Genomic DNA, 18,308 nt, shown 5'->3' on the forward strand with positions numbered 1-18,308 from the left:
CGGATTACCATGGGGCAATTTTCTGAAATAATTTGCAATTTTCTTCCGGTAGCGGTTATGAGACATCGCAAAGTTTCTTGATCGTTAGCTTGAATATAAACGTGAAAAATGTGAGTGTTTTATTGACGAAGATAATTAAGACTGGGTGAAGGCGAAATCGTAATAATGGTAAGTCGTATCGAATTCGTCTATAAGTAGAATAGGTTTGATATAAAAGTGACTGTGGAAATGATCAAAATCACGTGACATTTACGTTAAATATGTTCTTGGTTATGATCGATGGTCGTTCTTATCAGGATTGATTAATGATTAATCGAACATTTTGATTAATTTGATCAATTATTAGTAGATCATCGAGTATGATTGATCGCGATCAATCACTAACAGATTTCACAAAACCTTTTGAAGAAAGTAGAAAACCTTTTGAAGAAATAACAATCTTATGATTAAATATCGAAAATCTAACGATCTTTAATGAGGATCTCTATAATCTCCAAATTTTTTTATATATTAAAAAAATACTTACAATTATTTCTTTTATAGAAAATTCACAACTTAAAATTAAAAAATCGGAATTTATGAAGAAATTAAAATTTATAAAGAAATATTTTTTAGTCACATTAAGAGTAGAAATATCAAAATATATAATATTAAGGAACAATTATTAATAAATAACTGATATTTTGATCATTCGATGATTGAAATTGATTTAACTAGGCGTGAATATAAATTTAAAGAAACTATCGAGAAAAATCTTTAGATTTACCTCGTGTAACATGCAGTTACTGTGAAAGTTTACCCGCGCGAATGTCTCGCGAAATTCGCGGTCGTACCACTGCTCTCGCCGATGTCGATGTTCTATGACTCACCGTGTTCTTTCCTCGAAGTAGGGAAACATTTCTATGTAGTGCCGCCATCTGTGACGAATTTCAGGCACAAAGCGACTTGCGATCGATCCAACGCAACGGTGCAACGCCATTTCTCGCTTGATTACTCACCACGATTTGTGCCACTTTTTCTTTTTCTTTTTCTCGCTTTCCACTTTTCCTCGTCGTTTCCTACGCCATGTGACACCACCGGAAACGTCGAGTATTCGTGGCATATGAAAATTAGGTTGAGGGTTTGGCAGACATTTACGCCTGCTATGAAACTTCTCTTTAATACATGTTCCAAATATTCTGTTACCTTCAATATCTCACAAATTTATGAATTCCTTTAAAGATCTTTTAAAATATATCGTTGCAAAAAAAGAAACTAAAAAAATTTCTTGGAAAATATAATCAATTTTTCACCTTTACCATTTAATGAATTTGGAGGGGAAGAAGTGGTTATAACTGTACGCTCTGCTTGTAGTATACTATACCTAGTCTTTAATACTTACCATTTATTATTTAGCACTTGTAACATGCTATATGTTGCTACTTGTAATATACTGTAGTTTTTAACATCAAATCGTTTTTTTTAAGATTTGTAATACATTATTGTTAGTAATCTATACTGCAATCTTTTGTTTGCTATATAATCTAATAACTAGCCTAATATGATAACAACAGATATGTACTCGAATCAGAAAATTGGTCTTTACAAGACAAATAAGATTTTTCCTTACAGTGACTGTTTTTGCCTTAAATATTACTTTTTATTTAATTTAATGCATATAATAAACTTTTACAATATAATATAGACTTTGTTTGTAACCTCATACTTTTTTATTTTTCAATTTATATACTTGCTCAATATGGTTTCCGATCAATTCAAAGTGGGACAAGAAATTATACCTATATTAATAAACTTTTTAACAATTTCTTCAAGTTAAAGAAATTTGTTGATAATAAAAAATCATAATTGTATTGAAAATAAGCTCAAGGATATAACAGAGTTAAGTCGATATAGAATGTCGATTGATCGCGAAATGACATAACATGCAACATGTACCAGAAATCGAATATCCGAATCGTGTTTTGACTGTTGTAGTACCCGTTAAAAATGTCGAATTATGACATGGGTGACGAGGGAAAATTGAATCTTTTGGCAGTGTCAAGGGCATGCTCTAAATTCAAACCCGTCGTTAGTCTATTTCGAGACATCGTCGAGTTGATTATTTCCTATTTCCGGACTCGAAGTGGCCATCATAAGTGACAGTGGTGTCGTACCCGTGGCACAGATATCGACAAGAATCGATGGTATGGCCCTTCGATGCAATGTAGATAGGATAGGAAAGCGTAGCTATTGGAAAATGATCGTAATGTGACTTCCGGTACGCTTTGATAATTTTCTTCGTTGGGCGTGATGGCTTTCAAGAGGGGTTCCGTGCATCGATAAACAACCCCGAGAACCTCGAAATAGAATTCTAAAGATGATCGAACGAATGCCACGGACGAATCAAATTAATTTGACCGATTAATTCCAATCGCCATATTGACAATTATATACATATATGGAATTTTCCTATTAGACAAATAACAGCAGAATTATCAAATTCACTAGCATAATTGGTTCCACATTTTTTTATAAATTATGAAATTAAAAAATTGTAAATTATAAAATTAATACTGAAATTATAGAGCTTAAATGGTTAACCATTTAAGTGTTAAAGACTATAGTGTACTACAAATACTAAATGTTATATGATTTAAATGACAGATACTACAGTATATTACAAGTAATATAATATATAACACGAACTATAACATAAGTATAATAAGTATAATACGTAATAAGTTAAATAACGAATGGCAAGTATTAAAGATTATACAATAATATACTACAAGTAAAATGTATATATTTGATTATTTTTTTTTTGATTAAATTTATTAAGATGGTAAAGATCGAAAATTGAAAATATTCGCTTTTACAGCGTGTATATCTCATTTATCATTTCAAATCATTTCAAATATTTTATTATATATTATGTATTTACATTAAATATTGTATATTTAATCTTTCCTTGTTAACTTCATCTGTTCTCTTTTTATAAATTTTCAGACAAACGGTAATTAATAATACTAATTTGCAGAAATTATTGGATTGTGCAATAAAAATTAAACCTACGACCGACCTGACCGTCGTTAGAGAGTTTTCGCAGAAAAACAATGGAAGGTTAATTAGAAGAGATGCAACCAGGTTGATGAACTCCATTGAACTTTGGTCCTGCGAGTTTGTTGGCTTAATTTAACGCGAAAGGGGCGAGTTTGGAGAAGTTGTCCGTCTTTCCCTTTGAAAGGAAAACGTGCACAGCCATCCCGTTCCCACCCTTCTTCAAATCGCGGAACTACAATAGGAGAAACGTTTATTCTTGGCTCTGTTCTCCAACGAATGATTTAATCCCTTCGGCTGTAACGATTCTGTTCTTCAATTCTTATCCTTTGTGCCTTGAATCGGGGTCAGATTTTCGACTCTATATATATGTGTATTATATGTGTATGTGTGCGCACGTGTGTAGCGTTATACATTCCATAATTAATGAATTTTATAATTAAATTTTCAGCTAACTCGTCTATATTCTTTCATTCATTTTAAAATGCGACATCGATTTTTCAGAACAGAAAAGGATGTTTCTGTAAAAAAAGAAGACACGAAATTTCTTTGGAAGTAATTGTTTGTCATAATTTGGCATAGTTCTAATGCATTGAATCTAAAGGAATTTTTTCACGAACGGATTTTCTTCAATAAAGTTATTAATCATAAACTTCATTTGTAAATATCACCAAAAAATCTAAAATCCTTTAGCCACTTACAACACCCTCTGTTTCATTTCTAGAGCTAAATAAGTCAAGCACGAAAAATTCATAAATTAACTACTGCACCCAGTATTCAATTTTTTCATTGTATTCAATTCATGTAATTCAATTTTTAAATAGTACTCAATTTTTTATAAACATACAATAATTTTCAGATAAAGTGACCTGTTCAATAAACACTAATTGTAATCAGACATCGAGGTTTGCAGCATAAACAAAAAGGGGGTCAATAAGATCAATTTAACAAACCAATCATAGGAAGTGTCAAGGAACTTACATAGGGTTGTGTGAAAAAGAGACTGGCTTTTGCTTTCTTGTGTTTTTAATAAAGTACTTAAACGTTTAACTTACACGCATACCAACAGCAGGTGACTGGTAGATTTCAATTAAATAGATTTAGCCCTTTATCGTTTCATTTTTTATCTTTTTCTTTATCCCTTTTTTTTCTCTAGATTAGAGGCGTTGATGGAACGCTAGCAGGGCCTCTGATTCCGGCTTCGAACCTAGTCAAAAACACCAGAGAATCCCCTGGCACGATTTTCATAAACAAACTTCGTCACACATTATCGATTCATCGTCAAGGGTGCTTAATATTTCTTATCGAACCAGTTTACCCTGACTAGGGTAATGTTCTACTACTTTCTCTGTTGAATCTCTTAATTCACTTAATTCAATCATTTTCACATTTCTTCATTTACATATATCTTCTTCTTTACATTATACATTTGATTAGTCTTAGCTCCTTAAGATGGAAGATATTTTATTCAGTAATTAATATTATAGTTCTGATTAGAACTAAAAAGGAGTTAATAAAGCTACTTTTTAGATTTATTTCCATTTATATGTTCTTCTTTATATTATATCTACATATGGTTAATCTCCACTCATTGAGATGAAAATCATTTATTCAATAATCAATATCATAGTTCTATTTACAAGTGAAAAGGAGAAATATTTTTGCTCACAGAGATTTTTACACATCTCACCGCTTCGCTCATAATGAGTCAAATCATCCAATAAAATTATCTGACAATTAACATTTATTAATTATTATACTTTTAGTAAATAAAAGGAACACTTCTATCCACAAAATATTTTTACACATCATTTTACTAATTAATCCTCAACGAGTTAAGCTTTACACTCTGCACCTTCCACGAAGAAAAAGTTACTAAGAAAATCGCTTTTAGAGAAAGTTCCAATTAAATAAATAAAATGAGACATGGTACGAAGAACGCGGTCAATGAGGCCCTCTCTATATACAGAAACGATCCATTCCCTAGATCAGGTCGAAGGGAACGACGCTATTTATTCTCTTACATTTTTATCGATTACCAATCTTTTTCTCTTCATCTGAACTGATCGTCTCGACTGGGCCTCGTCATCACGCATCGGCCTCTGTAGCAAATCTCCGTCATATGCGAGACCTTGGTAGTTGTTGAGGTTCGCAGGACCTTTCCTAATATTGATTCTGTCGAATTAATTAATAAAGTGGTGATACTCGGTTTCAGAGTCGTCAGAGGAGGATCACTTGCGAAATAATTCTCGGACGTAGAACTCATCGTTGTGTCTGCAATCGTGTCGATTCGTCCCAAGGTCGTCGCGTTCTCCAGATCGATATTCGTCGTGGATTCAGTCCCCGTCGATTCCTTACTATTTTCATCAACATCTCCAATTGTCTGTGACTCTTCAAAGCTCGCTTGAGTAGTCATTTTAACTTCATCGTCTTTTAATTTAAAAATCTTTTCATTATCCGCTAATATTTCTTGCTTTGATTCATTAACATGATCTGGAATCTCTGTATTAAATACAGGAAGCCCAATGGTGGTGGTTTCATCTGAATTTTCTGTGTTGGTTACTGTTGTCTCCTCCTCAGCACTCTTCATAGTATCGAAGATCGCTTGAACGTAATCTGAGAGTGTCTTTACACTGGTGTCTCCTTCCTTCTTTGTTACTAACCCCGGAATCGACGTTGTGGCAGATTTACCACTCGTTTTTGAATCGTAATTCCAGCTGGATGATTTGGAGTGATCGAAGGCAGATGGGTATCTCACCTCGCTCCATTTGGCCCTGTGATTCTTGGGATGGTTATAATCCTCGTCTTTTGATTCTTTATTACTTTCTTCGAACTCTATTGTACTGTCTCTATCTACCTCACTGCGATCCTCCAGCACATCATTCTTCCTATTCGATTCTTTCTGATTAAAACTTATTTCTTCTATATTTCGAAATGATTCTGAATCATTTAATTCGTCATTAGACTTGCTCTCATCATTACCTTTGGTTGTATATTTACCCGCTATTGAGACAAAACTGAGAGTGTTCTGAAAATTCTTCCGGTTCCGTTTCTTCGTTGTTTCCCAGGTTTGCTGTTCCTTCTCTCCAGTAACTATCTTCTTCTCGTTCTTTTCTTTTTTCTCTTGTTCGTTTATCTTTATATTATCATGTGGTTTTTTAATTATTTTAATAAGTAGATCTTCATAAGGCGATTCTGTGATTGTTGTTTCTTCAATCTTATAAGTGGTTGGAACTGTGGTAATCTGGATTTCTGTAGTTCCACTGACGTCTTCAGGGATCACCATAGGAGTGGTCATGGCTGGAGACATTGTCCATGCGGTTTCAGGTACCTCAGTGGTTGTGACTTTCGTAGGTTCGTCGTTCTTTAGAATATCTGATAGAAAGTCTCGTAAAATCGATTTCTCAGGCGAAGCTGAAGCTCCTGCAATAGGTTTCGGCTCACGGATGGGGTTGTACTTATATTGGTCTCGGAATATACCGTTTAGGGCAGAGTTGAAGTGCTGGGACTCGGCAGTGACGAAATCGTCCACCGCTGGTCTGACTCGAACGCGGACTCTTCTTCTCCGTGCGATCTGAAGCAGATAGTTGCACGCATTTCTTGTTATTATTTTTTATTATAGTATTATTCTATAATATGTTATGTAGTATTATTGTAACATTGCTATTAGATTATTATTTATACATTTCGTATAGTATTACATTTTTTATTAATTTTTAATTCTATGCTTCTTATTCTTTCCAACTCTTTCACCGATTTTTTAAGCTAGATAAATATTTTAATACATATATATTTTCTCTATCTTTTGTATGAAAATATCAGATCAATTACTCTTCTGTTTCCTTGCTTTTTTCAATTTTTATTGTAATATTATTGATAATTTTAATTGCTAAATCTCCTATCGTCGTCAAAAATAATACTGTTCACCTTAATAAAGGACTGTCTTCACCGCAACTGCTCATGTCGATATTAATATCCTCCTTCTCTCCCCATAACGATCTACCAACCTCTCATAGTAATATTAAGCTTTCCTTCACCTTGCCTTTAACGATCTCCAATAACCTCCCATACCTATACGCTGTCTTCAGGAAAGAAAAACCACATATTTTCCTTCAAAAGGTGGAAAAAATTTTCATCACCTACAGATACAAAAAAACTACTATGACGCCGATGTTCTATAATTATGTCTCTTCTATCTCCTTTGTTTTAAACCGTCTAAATTTTGGAAAATTTAAAAGAAAATTTACAAAGAGTCGCTCAATACTAATTAAAAATAGTTATATTTACATTAATAATTATAAGGATCAGTTGATAAATAAGTTACGCAAATAAAACATTAAATATTGTTATTATTCCTCATCAAACTCAATTCAATAATATTAATTAATAATTGGTTATTAATTCCAATAATATTTTTTCCAGAATCATATCTAACATATCTATTGACTCACCCTTATAAATAAACCATTACAGTCTTTCCTCGAAACTTCTCAAACTTTGCAAAACTCTTATTCAAAATTATTAACAAGTCCAGATTACTCTAGATCTAGATCCAAATATATCTTACCTTCCTCCCAGTTGCGGAATTATCGCTTTTCCTCACAATCTTCTCGAAATCAATACTTTGCTGCTCAGTAGAACTGTCAACCTTATCCATCAAAGAAGAATTTCCATTCTGATCACCTTCAATCTCACTATTATTCTTCTGTTTAATCTCTGTTATATTAGTGCTCATTTCAGTCATATTCATCTTCTCAGTATGATCCTGTATACCAGTTTTCCTACCAAATATTGTGGTACCCATTAACATTGATTCATCTTCTTCTTCTTCTTTTTGCGTTTTTTCTATCTTCTTATCATCTGAAGAGACTACCAGTGTTACAGACGAAACTTCTGGTGCTGCTGTGATTATCTCTGGTGGGTTAACATTTTTTAAGGATTCATGGAACCATTGACTGCTCTTAGAAGCCCCCTCTGGGACCTGATTCACTGCGAAACTCGGTTGGAACGAAGTTCTTGTCAGCTTTGTAGACCATTGACTCTCAGCTCCGTAAATGTCTGCCGTCGTCTGGTGATTGTCTTCTGAAGGTCTCGTTCTTGAAGTCTGGCTGTATTTCCCTGGTGAACTATTGGAGTGAACTAGTTGAGTCTGGTCGTATTCGTCACGTTGAACAGCCTGCGCTGGATAGTTACCAAAGTTTAGGACGAACTCGGGTGGATACTGAAAATTCAGAGAAGTTTTAATTGGATGGAGGTTTGGATAAGCAATGTGATTGAATGATAATTACTTATATAGATTTATATGCATTCAAAAATACGCTGTCTTGCTTAGAGGAAAGTTAATGGTATTATAAGTCATAACTTTTGTCATGTCTCTAAGAAAAATCAAATTAAGAAGATTTTTGGAAAAGAGAGCTGGGTGTATTTTCTACTCAAATGGAATATTTTATTTATTTATTATTTCTTATCGTGAAATTGTTACTCCTCTCATAAATAAATTTTTATCTATCTTATATTTTTTAGTATGAAAGATTTACCTATTTTTGTAAATATAAAAAGAATAATGTCCTCTAAGGGTCATTATAATTATCAATTCTGATATATAAAAAATTAAAATTGTAACTTCTAGTATAATAAAAATTTCCAAAAATCTCCTTAATTAATATTTTTTAGTCTTATCATAATATTACTAAAAATAAACAGTACTATAATGTATATAAAGTACAATTACATTATATATTATGCCGATATACATATATCTCAATTAGCATAAAAGGTACAGGTTTTGGTATTTCGAGGTCGCTTTATGTAAGTTCCATTAGAACGAAGTACGTATTATTAATTCTTCTGTATATAAAGTTTCATTGAAATCGATACGTTGTAATGTTTAGTGCAATTTCCTTTTAAGAGGCTAAACTTGCTTGTGAGTGCTGTGTGTATGTGAAAAGGGATAAATTTTCCTTAAAGGCTTTAGTGAGAGAGAGTTTAGAAGTAAAGTTAACGAAGAGAGTTTTTAACAAGGATTCCTAGTAAGTTATAGTGAAAATCTGATACACTGTTATTCTAGGTAATATTTAAATTTTAGGGAAAAAATATGTAGACTTCGGAGAAATTTTTGAAATTTTTGTTAAAATGATAATGTAGTCAGTAGTGTATTATAATATATTGTAGTATAATGTAGTACATTATGGTATTTTTATATAACAAGCAAATAGTATATTATTTCTATAATTATAATCTGTATTTCCAAAATATAAATATAATTAATAAATAAATATTATTAGATAATAAATATTATTATCTAATGTTTATATAATTTATTATAACCAAAGATGCATTTCATACAAAATACTAAAATGAATACTACAATTCTTATATATATATGGAGAGAGAGTATAAACCATAATATAATATAATATATTACAATATCTTTATTATATATAAAATGCTATTATCAATATTATCATACTATTTATATATATAGTACTATAATTCCTACGCCCTTGCATCGTTTAAAAATTCCCGCTATATACTTCTCAAAATGGGTCTTAATATAATCTCAACCATAAAATTTCCATATCGTGAATTACAACTCGACAATTATTTCTCCCTTATCGCGACCCACAAGCGGGCTAGTGAACGAGCCTTCGAACTGGCGTAGAGGCAGGCCAGAAACAAGAGACTACAGCTATACCGTGTACGAACACCAACAGAAACTGTGCTCGAATTTCTAATCACACTTCGCATCGTCTGTCGTTACCGTCCCTACTAATCGACCTAACTAGTCTGTGGAAACATTATTATAGATATATTGTATATTAGATGAAATAGATGTAGATGTAGCATGTCCAAACATGTAATCTGAGACATTTTAGGATACTGACAATTTTCAAGTCCTTCAATTTACTCATTGACTTAGATCATCTGGTTTTTTATATTCAAGTCGGCTACGACTGATTAACAGAGTGTTGGGTTGTAAGATTTTGTCCCATATACATGAACTACGCGTATCGTACAGGACAAAATGTTATCACCTAATACTTCTAATTTACATCCAACCAACATTTATTTCTCCAACTGTACTCACGTTCTCACTAGAGGACTCGTAGAATTGATGTTCAGTTGGATTAGGTACTCCACCGGAGAATCCTGCACCGTTATCGTAATTATCGTCGTATGGCTCCTGTTGTTGCTCTGTGGTCACAGATTGTGGTCGTATAGGTGGATAATTTTCGTCCAATGGCAGCTCGTTATGCGCTTCTAGTACAGACTCGGTTGTACTAGTGGTAGATACACGTTTTCTACCAGGTCGTCGTATTCTACTTCTTATTCTAGTTTGTTTTATCTCGTCTGGTCTAGATCTTGGCCTAACAGTGTATATCGTGTCATCTGGAAGCACTGTGGCAACAGGTATTCTTTCAGTTGTGGTGGTGACTTCTGGCGTCGTTATGGGCGATGGTAAGGTTGTAGGTTTCAGTGGTAGACGACGATTGGGAGTTGGCTGATACTTCTGACGGTTTTTTAACAGCTGCGTCTGTGGAGGACTCGATTCCACCGCGGCCTCGTCGTTTGGTAGCAGAGATTCCTGCGGCACCTGGAAACGAGAAGTTTTATTTTAAATGGTTATCTTTTGAAAGTTTTTGTAGGTCCTTGGCAATTGGACAATTTTACAAATTTCAGAAATTCTATATCTTATTTAGTAAATCTTATGTTTTCGTTCTTACAAATTTTATGCTTTCTTTGGTAAATTTTAAATTGCAATTTTTAAATTATATACATTTTAAATTTTACCCGTATGTTATATTTATAGAATATAATAATTATATAAAGTACAACGACTAGAAAATTTGAACATATAAAAATGCATATAATATGCAACAATATATAAAATACTTAAGTTATGTTATATACTATAACATTTAATATATAAAATAATTCCATAGGCTTTGTTTTTTAAATTATTAATTTAATTTACATAAATATCTGCGATGTAATAATAACTGTATAAATTGATAAATTATTATAAGATTTTTTTCTGGTCTTTTCAAAGTGTTATGCGTAATGTAATGTTATTAAATTAATCATCATTGAATATTAAAGAATTGTGTTAAGAAATAAATTTGTTGTCCAAGATGCTATTGTGTTTCTTGCTTAAATTATTCATTAAAAGATACTGCAAATAATTCCTCTACACAGACTTGAACAAATAAAAATGAACAAGATTTAATTTTTCTATTAAAGACGTCCAATATCCTCACTTACCTCCGGAAGCTGGGGCCGGTATGTAACAGCCGTCTGAAATCTGTTATCCACCGGATGTACCGGTCGGAAGTTTGGTGGCCTTATAAATCCGTAATCAATGTCCTCTTCAGTTGGACGCACTGTAGTGGTTGTTGTAGATGGCGCTGGTGTTGTAGTGGCTTGTCTTTGCTGCTGAACTGCATGAATCTTAATATATTCGTTGCCGTCTGTCTGAACTTGAGATCCATGATTCTGAGTACGAGGTCTGGATCTGACTCTCTGTCTGTTGGATGTGGTTCGAGTAGAATCCTGGTTCACCACGTTGAAACGAACGTACTCATCCTGTGAACCCCTATTTCGGGTCTGAACCGAAGGTTCATGATGCAATCGAGTGCCAACGCGCGCTCGAACTCGTTGTCGAATCACCACAGGAGTGGTACTCGTTGTGATTGTTTCTGTTGTTATCTGAAATGGAAATTGTGTTGACGTCACGATTGAGTTACCTTTGTCTACCTTTTTTGTTATGATAAATAATATAAAATCAATATAGTCTGCACGTTGCTTTGTTATTTGTATTAGTGCAAATAATCTTGTATCTGAATGTACAGAAATTTAATTAGTAAAAAATCAATATACGTAGTTATGAATTCGTAAATTTCTCTCTGTGTAAAATTTTGTCTCTAATCAAAATCAAAGTAAAATCTTTGAACAAGGAATTTGTAAATTTATAACTATTTATCTCTTCATTATATTGATTGTTTCGCAGAAGGACGATTTAATTACAAAGATTTAAGTAAGCAACAAATGAAGGTTAAAGAAGCTTCAAATTCCCTTACATCTGACAATGGAAGCTCGGTGGAGGAAACAGACAGCTCATAATCCTCTTGTTTATTTTCTGGCAATGGGATAAATATTGGCTGCTCGTTAGGATTACCATCGCCAACACTGGTTTGAATCTTATCACCCTCCACGCGATGCAGATTATCCTGCCCGGTGAGACTGTACTCCGGCTGATTTTGCGGTACGTTCATCTCGTAAACCGGAGAATAACGTTGCTCTTCCGGTGTCCTTAGTCTTGGATCAACAGTTGTAGCCAATTCAAAATCGCTGTTTTCTGCTTTTCCATCTAACTGATAATCTTTTGGCCTCTGAACAATTCCTTGATTCAGTGACTCTCCACTTTGAACTTGATAATTAAATCCGTTCACTGGAGTCTTCTCAAGACCAGTGTGTTCTAAAGTAGATTGATCATAACTAGATTGATAACGTGGATCTTCCTGAATATTCTGAGCATAGTTATGACTTCTTGAGTAAACTTCAGAAACCAACGCTGTAGCGTGATTCACTGTGACGTCATGAAGAGGTGGATAGTTTTCGGTGGTGCTGACAATGGTGGATGGGTAATTCTCGGGAGTATAGTCGTTCAAGCTCGACGATGAATCCAGTTGACGAAGAATACTCGACTCTGGCCTGGTCGGTTGGATGAACCCGTTTGACATAGGGGAATTCGAATCGCTTTGGGGCACAGTATCGTACGATTGCTCGGTCTGCGGGCTCTGAGCGTGTCCTAGGACCTATTGACATTGGAACAGTATTTGTGTGTAAATTGTTGAGGTTGGAAGTATGTATAATCATATCAGAATTTATAATAAAATATCAAAATATTTAACATTTGTGTTATTATATGCAATATTATTAATAATAACACATTAGTCTAGTTTCGAGCGTAATTTAAACGTAAAGAATTAAAAAAATATAATTTTTTCTATATTTATGACAAAATCTAATTTTCAACTTCATAAAATACAAAACTGGGAGTAATAAATAATTGCAGAAATAAATAAATAAATAGATATATGTATATTGTACACTAATAGTTAATAATGTTAATACTCATGTGACGCTAGCATCACGTCGTCAATCTCCATAGTGTCAATTTTAATATGTTATTTATTTCTTATTTAGTATATAAACATAATTTCTTTATTAAAATATTCATAAATATATTTTTTTCTATAAAAAACCGATAGTTTCTTGTTTTTAAGAATCTACTAGTTATTTTTAATACAGTCAGGATTCGATTAATTTTCAAGAGCAGAGCTATAGCTGGCTTAGCAGTTTATACATGATCGTAAATTCGCAAGACGTTTTACCTCAGATTGCTGACTGGTCTTATCTCGACTCCTGTACTTATGTGTTCTACTGGTTGGCCTTCTGTGCTCTACATTATACCTCAACGTAGTTTCTGGGATTCTAGATTTAGTTGGCTCGTAAGCGGATTCGCGATACTCCTCTGTGGTGGTCGTGAATCTAGATCTGGATCTGTTGTACGGTCTTCGACTTCTATCTATGTTCGATCTGGTCGATGGGGTTTCGGTTGTTGTTCTTGGCCTTGTAGAAACTAATCTGCTCCTAAAATTACCAAAACTTAATATATTTTTTACTAATTATAGAAAATTTATCAGTGTAGGTCACTCTCATATTCAATTTTATGACATAACTAATCGTTTTCTTTTAATTAGATTCTTTTCGCTAGGTTCTTTTAACTGGAGTATTTTTCAGTAGCACTTGAAGATCATGAGCAACAATGTAATGATAGACGACCTTGAAGTTGTATACCATGAAATGTCCTCCGAAAGAGATTTAGTTATTCGTCATTTTTTAAGTATATTGGAACTTAGTTCATCCGAACAGATTGGAAGGCAAGGCCCTCCTTGTTCGTGTTATTGGTCTTTGGACTGTCCCTATCTTCATTATAAGAGTGTGTATTTCTATTGCATTTATTTTGAATAACTGAAGTTCGACTGCAATTCATACGATATAGTCAATATAGCCAACTTGTTCATGCAAAGAAAGTATGGATAAACAAAGTGTACTATAATAGCAAAGATTACTCAAAATCTAAAATTCAAATAAACTACATACTTATTCAACTAAATTTCTTTCAGAATCTAAACATTTTAATACACTCCTCTCATAAAGAATTCAAACGAAAAGCACCTCTGTCTACTACGTGGCCTATATGTTGTCGTAGGAGTACGCTGTGTCGTAGTGGTTGTAGTGGTGGTGGTGCTCGTAGTCGTAGTTGTCGTAGCAGCGTGCAGTTTCGCCTCATTCTTGTCCAATAAAGAATTCACCAGACCAGGAAGGTGCGGAGAGATCGCCGGTAGTTCAGCCGGCAAACTATATTGCGTGGGTCCAACGGGAGCTCTAACGTCGTTAATGTCTCCGGCAGTGATTTCACCGCCGAAACTACCAACGAGACCAGTGTTGGACTGGGAATTCTGTTGACTGTATTGCCCTCCAGTGTTGTATTCCTGTGTCTCCCTCTGCTGAGCCAACTGTTGATTAATTAACGTCAGTTGGCCCGACGGATCCTGTTGACCAATTGCTTCTTCTTTGAAACTAGGCGTAGTAGAATACGAAACTTCTTCGACTTGACTAACTGCAGTTTCCACTTTTGGACTTTGAATAGAAACCTCTGTCGTTCTCGAGTTTTCATCATAGTACTTCTGATTCTTTGTAGTTGTCCTCTGATCGTCGTAATAGGAAGTACTAACCACAGAAGCTGGCTTATTGTCACCATAAAACTGTCTGAATCTGAATCTGGAGCCAGAGTATCCGGGAGATGGTGATGCTGTATATGTCTGCTCGTATTTAGGAGTACTTAATGGTTCTGGAGAGTAGCTTATAGTTGTTTGAGGCTCGTACGAAGGAGTAGTAGAATCTGATATACTGTCCAAGCCATCTATGTAAGAGTTAGGTTCTATTATAGGAGTTGGACTAGGGTTTTGATCATCACTGTCTTTTGGATTTGGAGCGTTGTCTAAAGTGTTCACTACCACTGATCCTATATGTGGCGCTGGGAAGGGAATTTTGGAATATCCAGGAGGAGGATCAAAGCTGAGTGGTGCCACGAAGAAAGGCAATTTGTCGACCTTCCTCTCCACACGATTATGATCGATAGACGATAAATAAGGCAGATCAAACTTGGCATAACCTGTTGGTGGATCCAAACTAGTTGGACCCACGAATACTTGAGGGGTATCTGGACCAACTGTGTCCAGAACAGCTATGGTTTTGGCATCCTTTAATATCCTTAATACGTCAGACACTTTAACATTAGCTGTCTTTGAACTGGTACTTCCCATGTATACTGCTAAAGGAGGCTGATTGGGAGATGGCGTTGTAGTCGGTTCTCTGTAATTTTGTTGATCTTGGTAATGAGTCTTCGGTCTTTGCCTGCCTCTAATTTTATTTTTACTTTGTCTAGAAGTTTCTGATAGATGTTGACGATGGAACTGTTGATGTTGATCTCTAATCAAGGGAAGAGCATGAGTTTGAATATCATGGTTCTCTGGTCCAGACACTCTGGCTTCGTTTTCACGCTGTTTGTCAAGGAGCTGTTGTTGCTTTAGAGCCTGCTGGACTTCTAGTTCTTTTTGTCTTTCTAAAGCAGCTAGCGTTTCAGCTTCTTTCTGTCTGGCTGCTTCCTCTGCTCGACGTTTTTCCTCTTTCGCTCGAATCTCTGCTAATCTTCGTCTCTCTAGTTCTTCCAACCGTTGCTTCTCTCTGGCTTCACGAATTCTTTCAAGTTCTCGTTGTTTGGCTAATTCTTCTAATTTTTCTAACTCCTTTTTCTTCTTTTCTGCCTCACGTTGTCTTTGCAACTCTTGCTCTCTTTGTAGGGCTTCCTGTTGGAGGCGCGCTTTTCTTTCCAGTGCTCGTTGTTCCTCGTTTAGCCTGGCAATTTCTTTCATTCGCTCTTCTTTGAAGAATTGAGCCTTTTCTTCGCGTTCCTGTTGGATTTGTTGTAGTATTTGACGGGCAAATGCATCCTGATCGTGCAAAGTATCAACACTTGGGCTTTCGTGATGTTGCTGCGGTTGTTGAGGTTGCTGTTGCTGTTGCTGTTGCTGTTGATGTTGTTGACGGAGGGGATACTGCTTCCTTCCGCGGTTTCTTTTCGGCTGACCTCGTTGCGCCAAGGTTTCGGCTGGCACGTAAACTAATTGCACCTATGAAGAAAAAGTATCGAAAAAAGGAGTTAAATATGTTTGTCCTTTAATCGAATGAAAAATAGAACTGTGAAGAATCTTTGTTAATTATTAGGAAATAGAATAGGTTTTGAAAATTTGGGAGTCTGAATATTTTAATATTTAGAAATTTGGATTAAGTTCAGAAATTTAAAAATAAAACTCAAGACCAACCTCCTCCTCTTCATCTTGGCCGCTTTCGCCATGAGGCAGCAAAGAGGCCTGACTCGGTTCCTTTAGCTGTTTCGTGCCTTGTCTTTGATTCTTTTCAATTTGTCCAACATTTCCAATATTTTGCTCTTGTTGCAACAGCTGACCATTCTTGATGTCCTGACCGGAAAAATTCGTGAACTCTTGGGGAAGGCTCGTATCCTGTTTCGTTGGCGAGTGAGGTCTAGGTCGTTGGTTGAGGAAGTTTTGCGCTGGGAAAACTGGTGGTAGTGCTTCAGAGGCAGGAAGAGGTGGCACTAGATCTTCCGACGAAAGATCCGCCACCTGCGTACCCTCTAATCCGACTTGATGCAGTTGCTTTTCCTCGTCTGTGTTGCTAAAGCCGCTTGGTAGGAAAGTCTGAGACTGGGAAAACAAAAACTTTTGTAAGTTTTAAAAGGAATTCGTTTGAATTGACAAAAATTCTTTAAAAATAGCAGAATCGAAAATATTAGAATTTGAAATTTAAAAATGAAGGTGGCTATTTAATCTTTCAGATATATCTAGAAAAATTGATATAAGTTTGCATTAACAAAGATTAAAAACGATAGAATCAAACATATTTAAATTTATTTGAGGTTTAAAAGTAAAGGAAGATATTTACTCTGCTTAATTTTCATAACTACTAAATCAGAAAAATTGATATTAATTTATTTAAATTATTTAAGAGATTTTTTGAAGATTGCAGAATTAAAGATATTTGCATTTGAAATTGGAAAATAGAGATGGATATTTAATTTTTTGAACAAATTGACAAAAATTGACCCAAGTTTACTTGAATTTGAATGAAAAGAGAATCTTTCAAAATAATAAAATTGAAGACACACGAGAAATCCAGATATTAAATCTTCTGACGTTATCCTTCTTTTTTTAGAATAAATATAGAAAAATTAAAATAAGTCTATTTGAATTAAGCATCCATTAAATAAATATGTATACAGTCTATTGTATTTAGTCGTACAAAGAAAAGAAACATTCTTCGTTATACCTGAAGAAGTTGTTGCTGAGCTCTAAGTTGCTGTTGCAGCAGCAACAGCTTTTGTATATTTTCCTGAGTCTTTTGCAATTGAAGTAACTGCTCTTGATACTGTTGCTGAAGTGCTGGCGGCAAGGAGAGCTGCGGAAGTTGAGGTAGCTGCGCGCTTCCGCTCGCCAAGGGTGCCGTAGCTGGGCTATTTTGTTCGAGTTGAGTTTGTGTGGCCCTAGGATTCGCCAACGGTATCCATTCGCTGTTTGACACTTGTCGCGACCATCTTTCGGCTTGTACAACGTCGAATTTTACCGACAGTATCAAACAGGTCGATACCGTTAATGCTAAACACCTCCGCACAATCTGAAATCATAGAATGCAGAGTATAAAGAGTTAAAATGCAGATTTGTTTACTCGTATTATTAAAACTATAAGCAAAGCATAGCAATGTAGAATATACTAGAGATATATTAGAATATGTTGGAAATACCTAATTTATATTGGGATATATTATATTGTTACACATTGACTGTCCGAATATTTGCTTTGCTAAGTGATTATCTTTGTCCCCACCAACTTCTGTAGGGAAGCTTTTATTCAGAACGCAGCTTCAACGTTATACGAGTTCTTTATTATTTTATTACACTATCAAAGGATTCGATACAGAATTTGCATTTTATTACTTGTTTTCGTCATTCTTAATGGCAACTAGGGATTATAATAAACAGAATGGCGAATCATAGAGCTGGACGATCGGAACGACGATTTTCTGGTCGGTCGGTAAGGAGGTAGAAAAAACGCGACCGCAAATCTTG

At 34.7% G+C, this 18,308-nt stretch overlaps 1 protein-coding gene and 1 long non-coding RNA gene across 6 annotated transcripts in view; one reads left to right on the plus strand and one right to left on the minus strand.

Moving 5' to 3' along the window:
• Window positions 1-35: 35 nt before the first annotated feature.
• Window positions 36-18,308, plus strand: part of LOC122569801 — a 40,960-nt gene continuing 22,687 nt past the window's right edge. For 3 of the 4 annotated variants that reach the window (XR_006317582.1, XR_006317580.1, XR_006317581.1), the window contains exon 1: window positions 36-168. This is a non-coding gene — a long non-coding RNA (uncharacterized LOC122569801). The remainder of the gene's footprint in view (window positions 169-18,308) is intronic. The other variant, XR_006317583.1, reaches the window with a different exon arrangement.
• LOC122569799 overlaps window positions 4,045-18,308 on the minus strand; it is a 30,200-nt gene continuing 15,936 nt past the window's right edge. For both annotated transcript variants that reach the window (XM_043731393.1, XM_043731392.1), the window contains exons 3-11: window positions 17,512-17,856; window positions 16,488-16,889; window positions 14,278-16,295; window positions 13,431-13,689; window positions 12,114-12,851; window positions 11,299-11,742; window positions 10,124-10,630; window positions 7,604-8,257; window positions 4,045-6,610 (exon numbers count right to left, since the gene is read on the minus strand). In XM_043731393.1, the coding sequence (XP_043587328.1) occupies window positions 5,090-6,610; window positions 7,604-8,257; window positions 10,124-10,630; window positions 11,299-11,742; window positions 12,114-12,851; window positions 13,431-13,689; window positions 14,278-16,295; window positions 16,488-16,889; window positions 17,512-17,856 (6,888 nt within the window). In that variant the 3' untranslated portion in view covers window positions 4,045-5,089. The remainder of the gene's footprint in view (window positions 6,611-7,603; window positions 8,258-10,123; window positions 10,631-11,298; window positions 11,743-12,113; window positions 12,852-13,430; window positions 13,690-14,277; window positions 16,296-16,487; window positions 16,890-17,511; window positions 17,857-18,308) is intronic.

Source organism: Bombus pyrosoma, linkage group LG7 (assembly GCF_014825855.1).
Source record: "Bombus pyrosoma isolate SC7728 linkage group LG7, ASM1482585v1, whole genome shotgun sequence".
NCBI classification, from domain to species: Eukaryota; Metazoa; Arthropoda; class Insecta; order Hymenoptera; family Apidae; genus Bombus; species Bombus pyrosoma.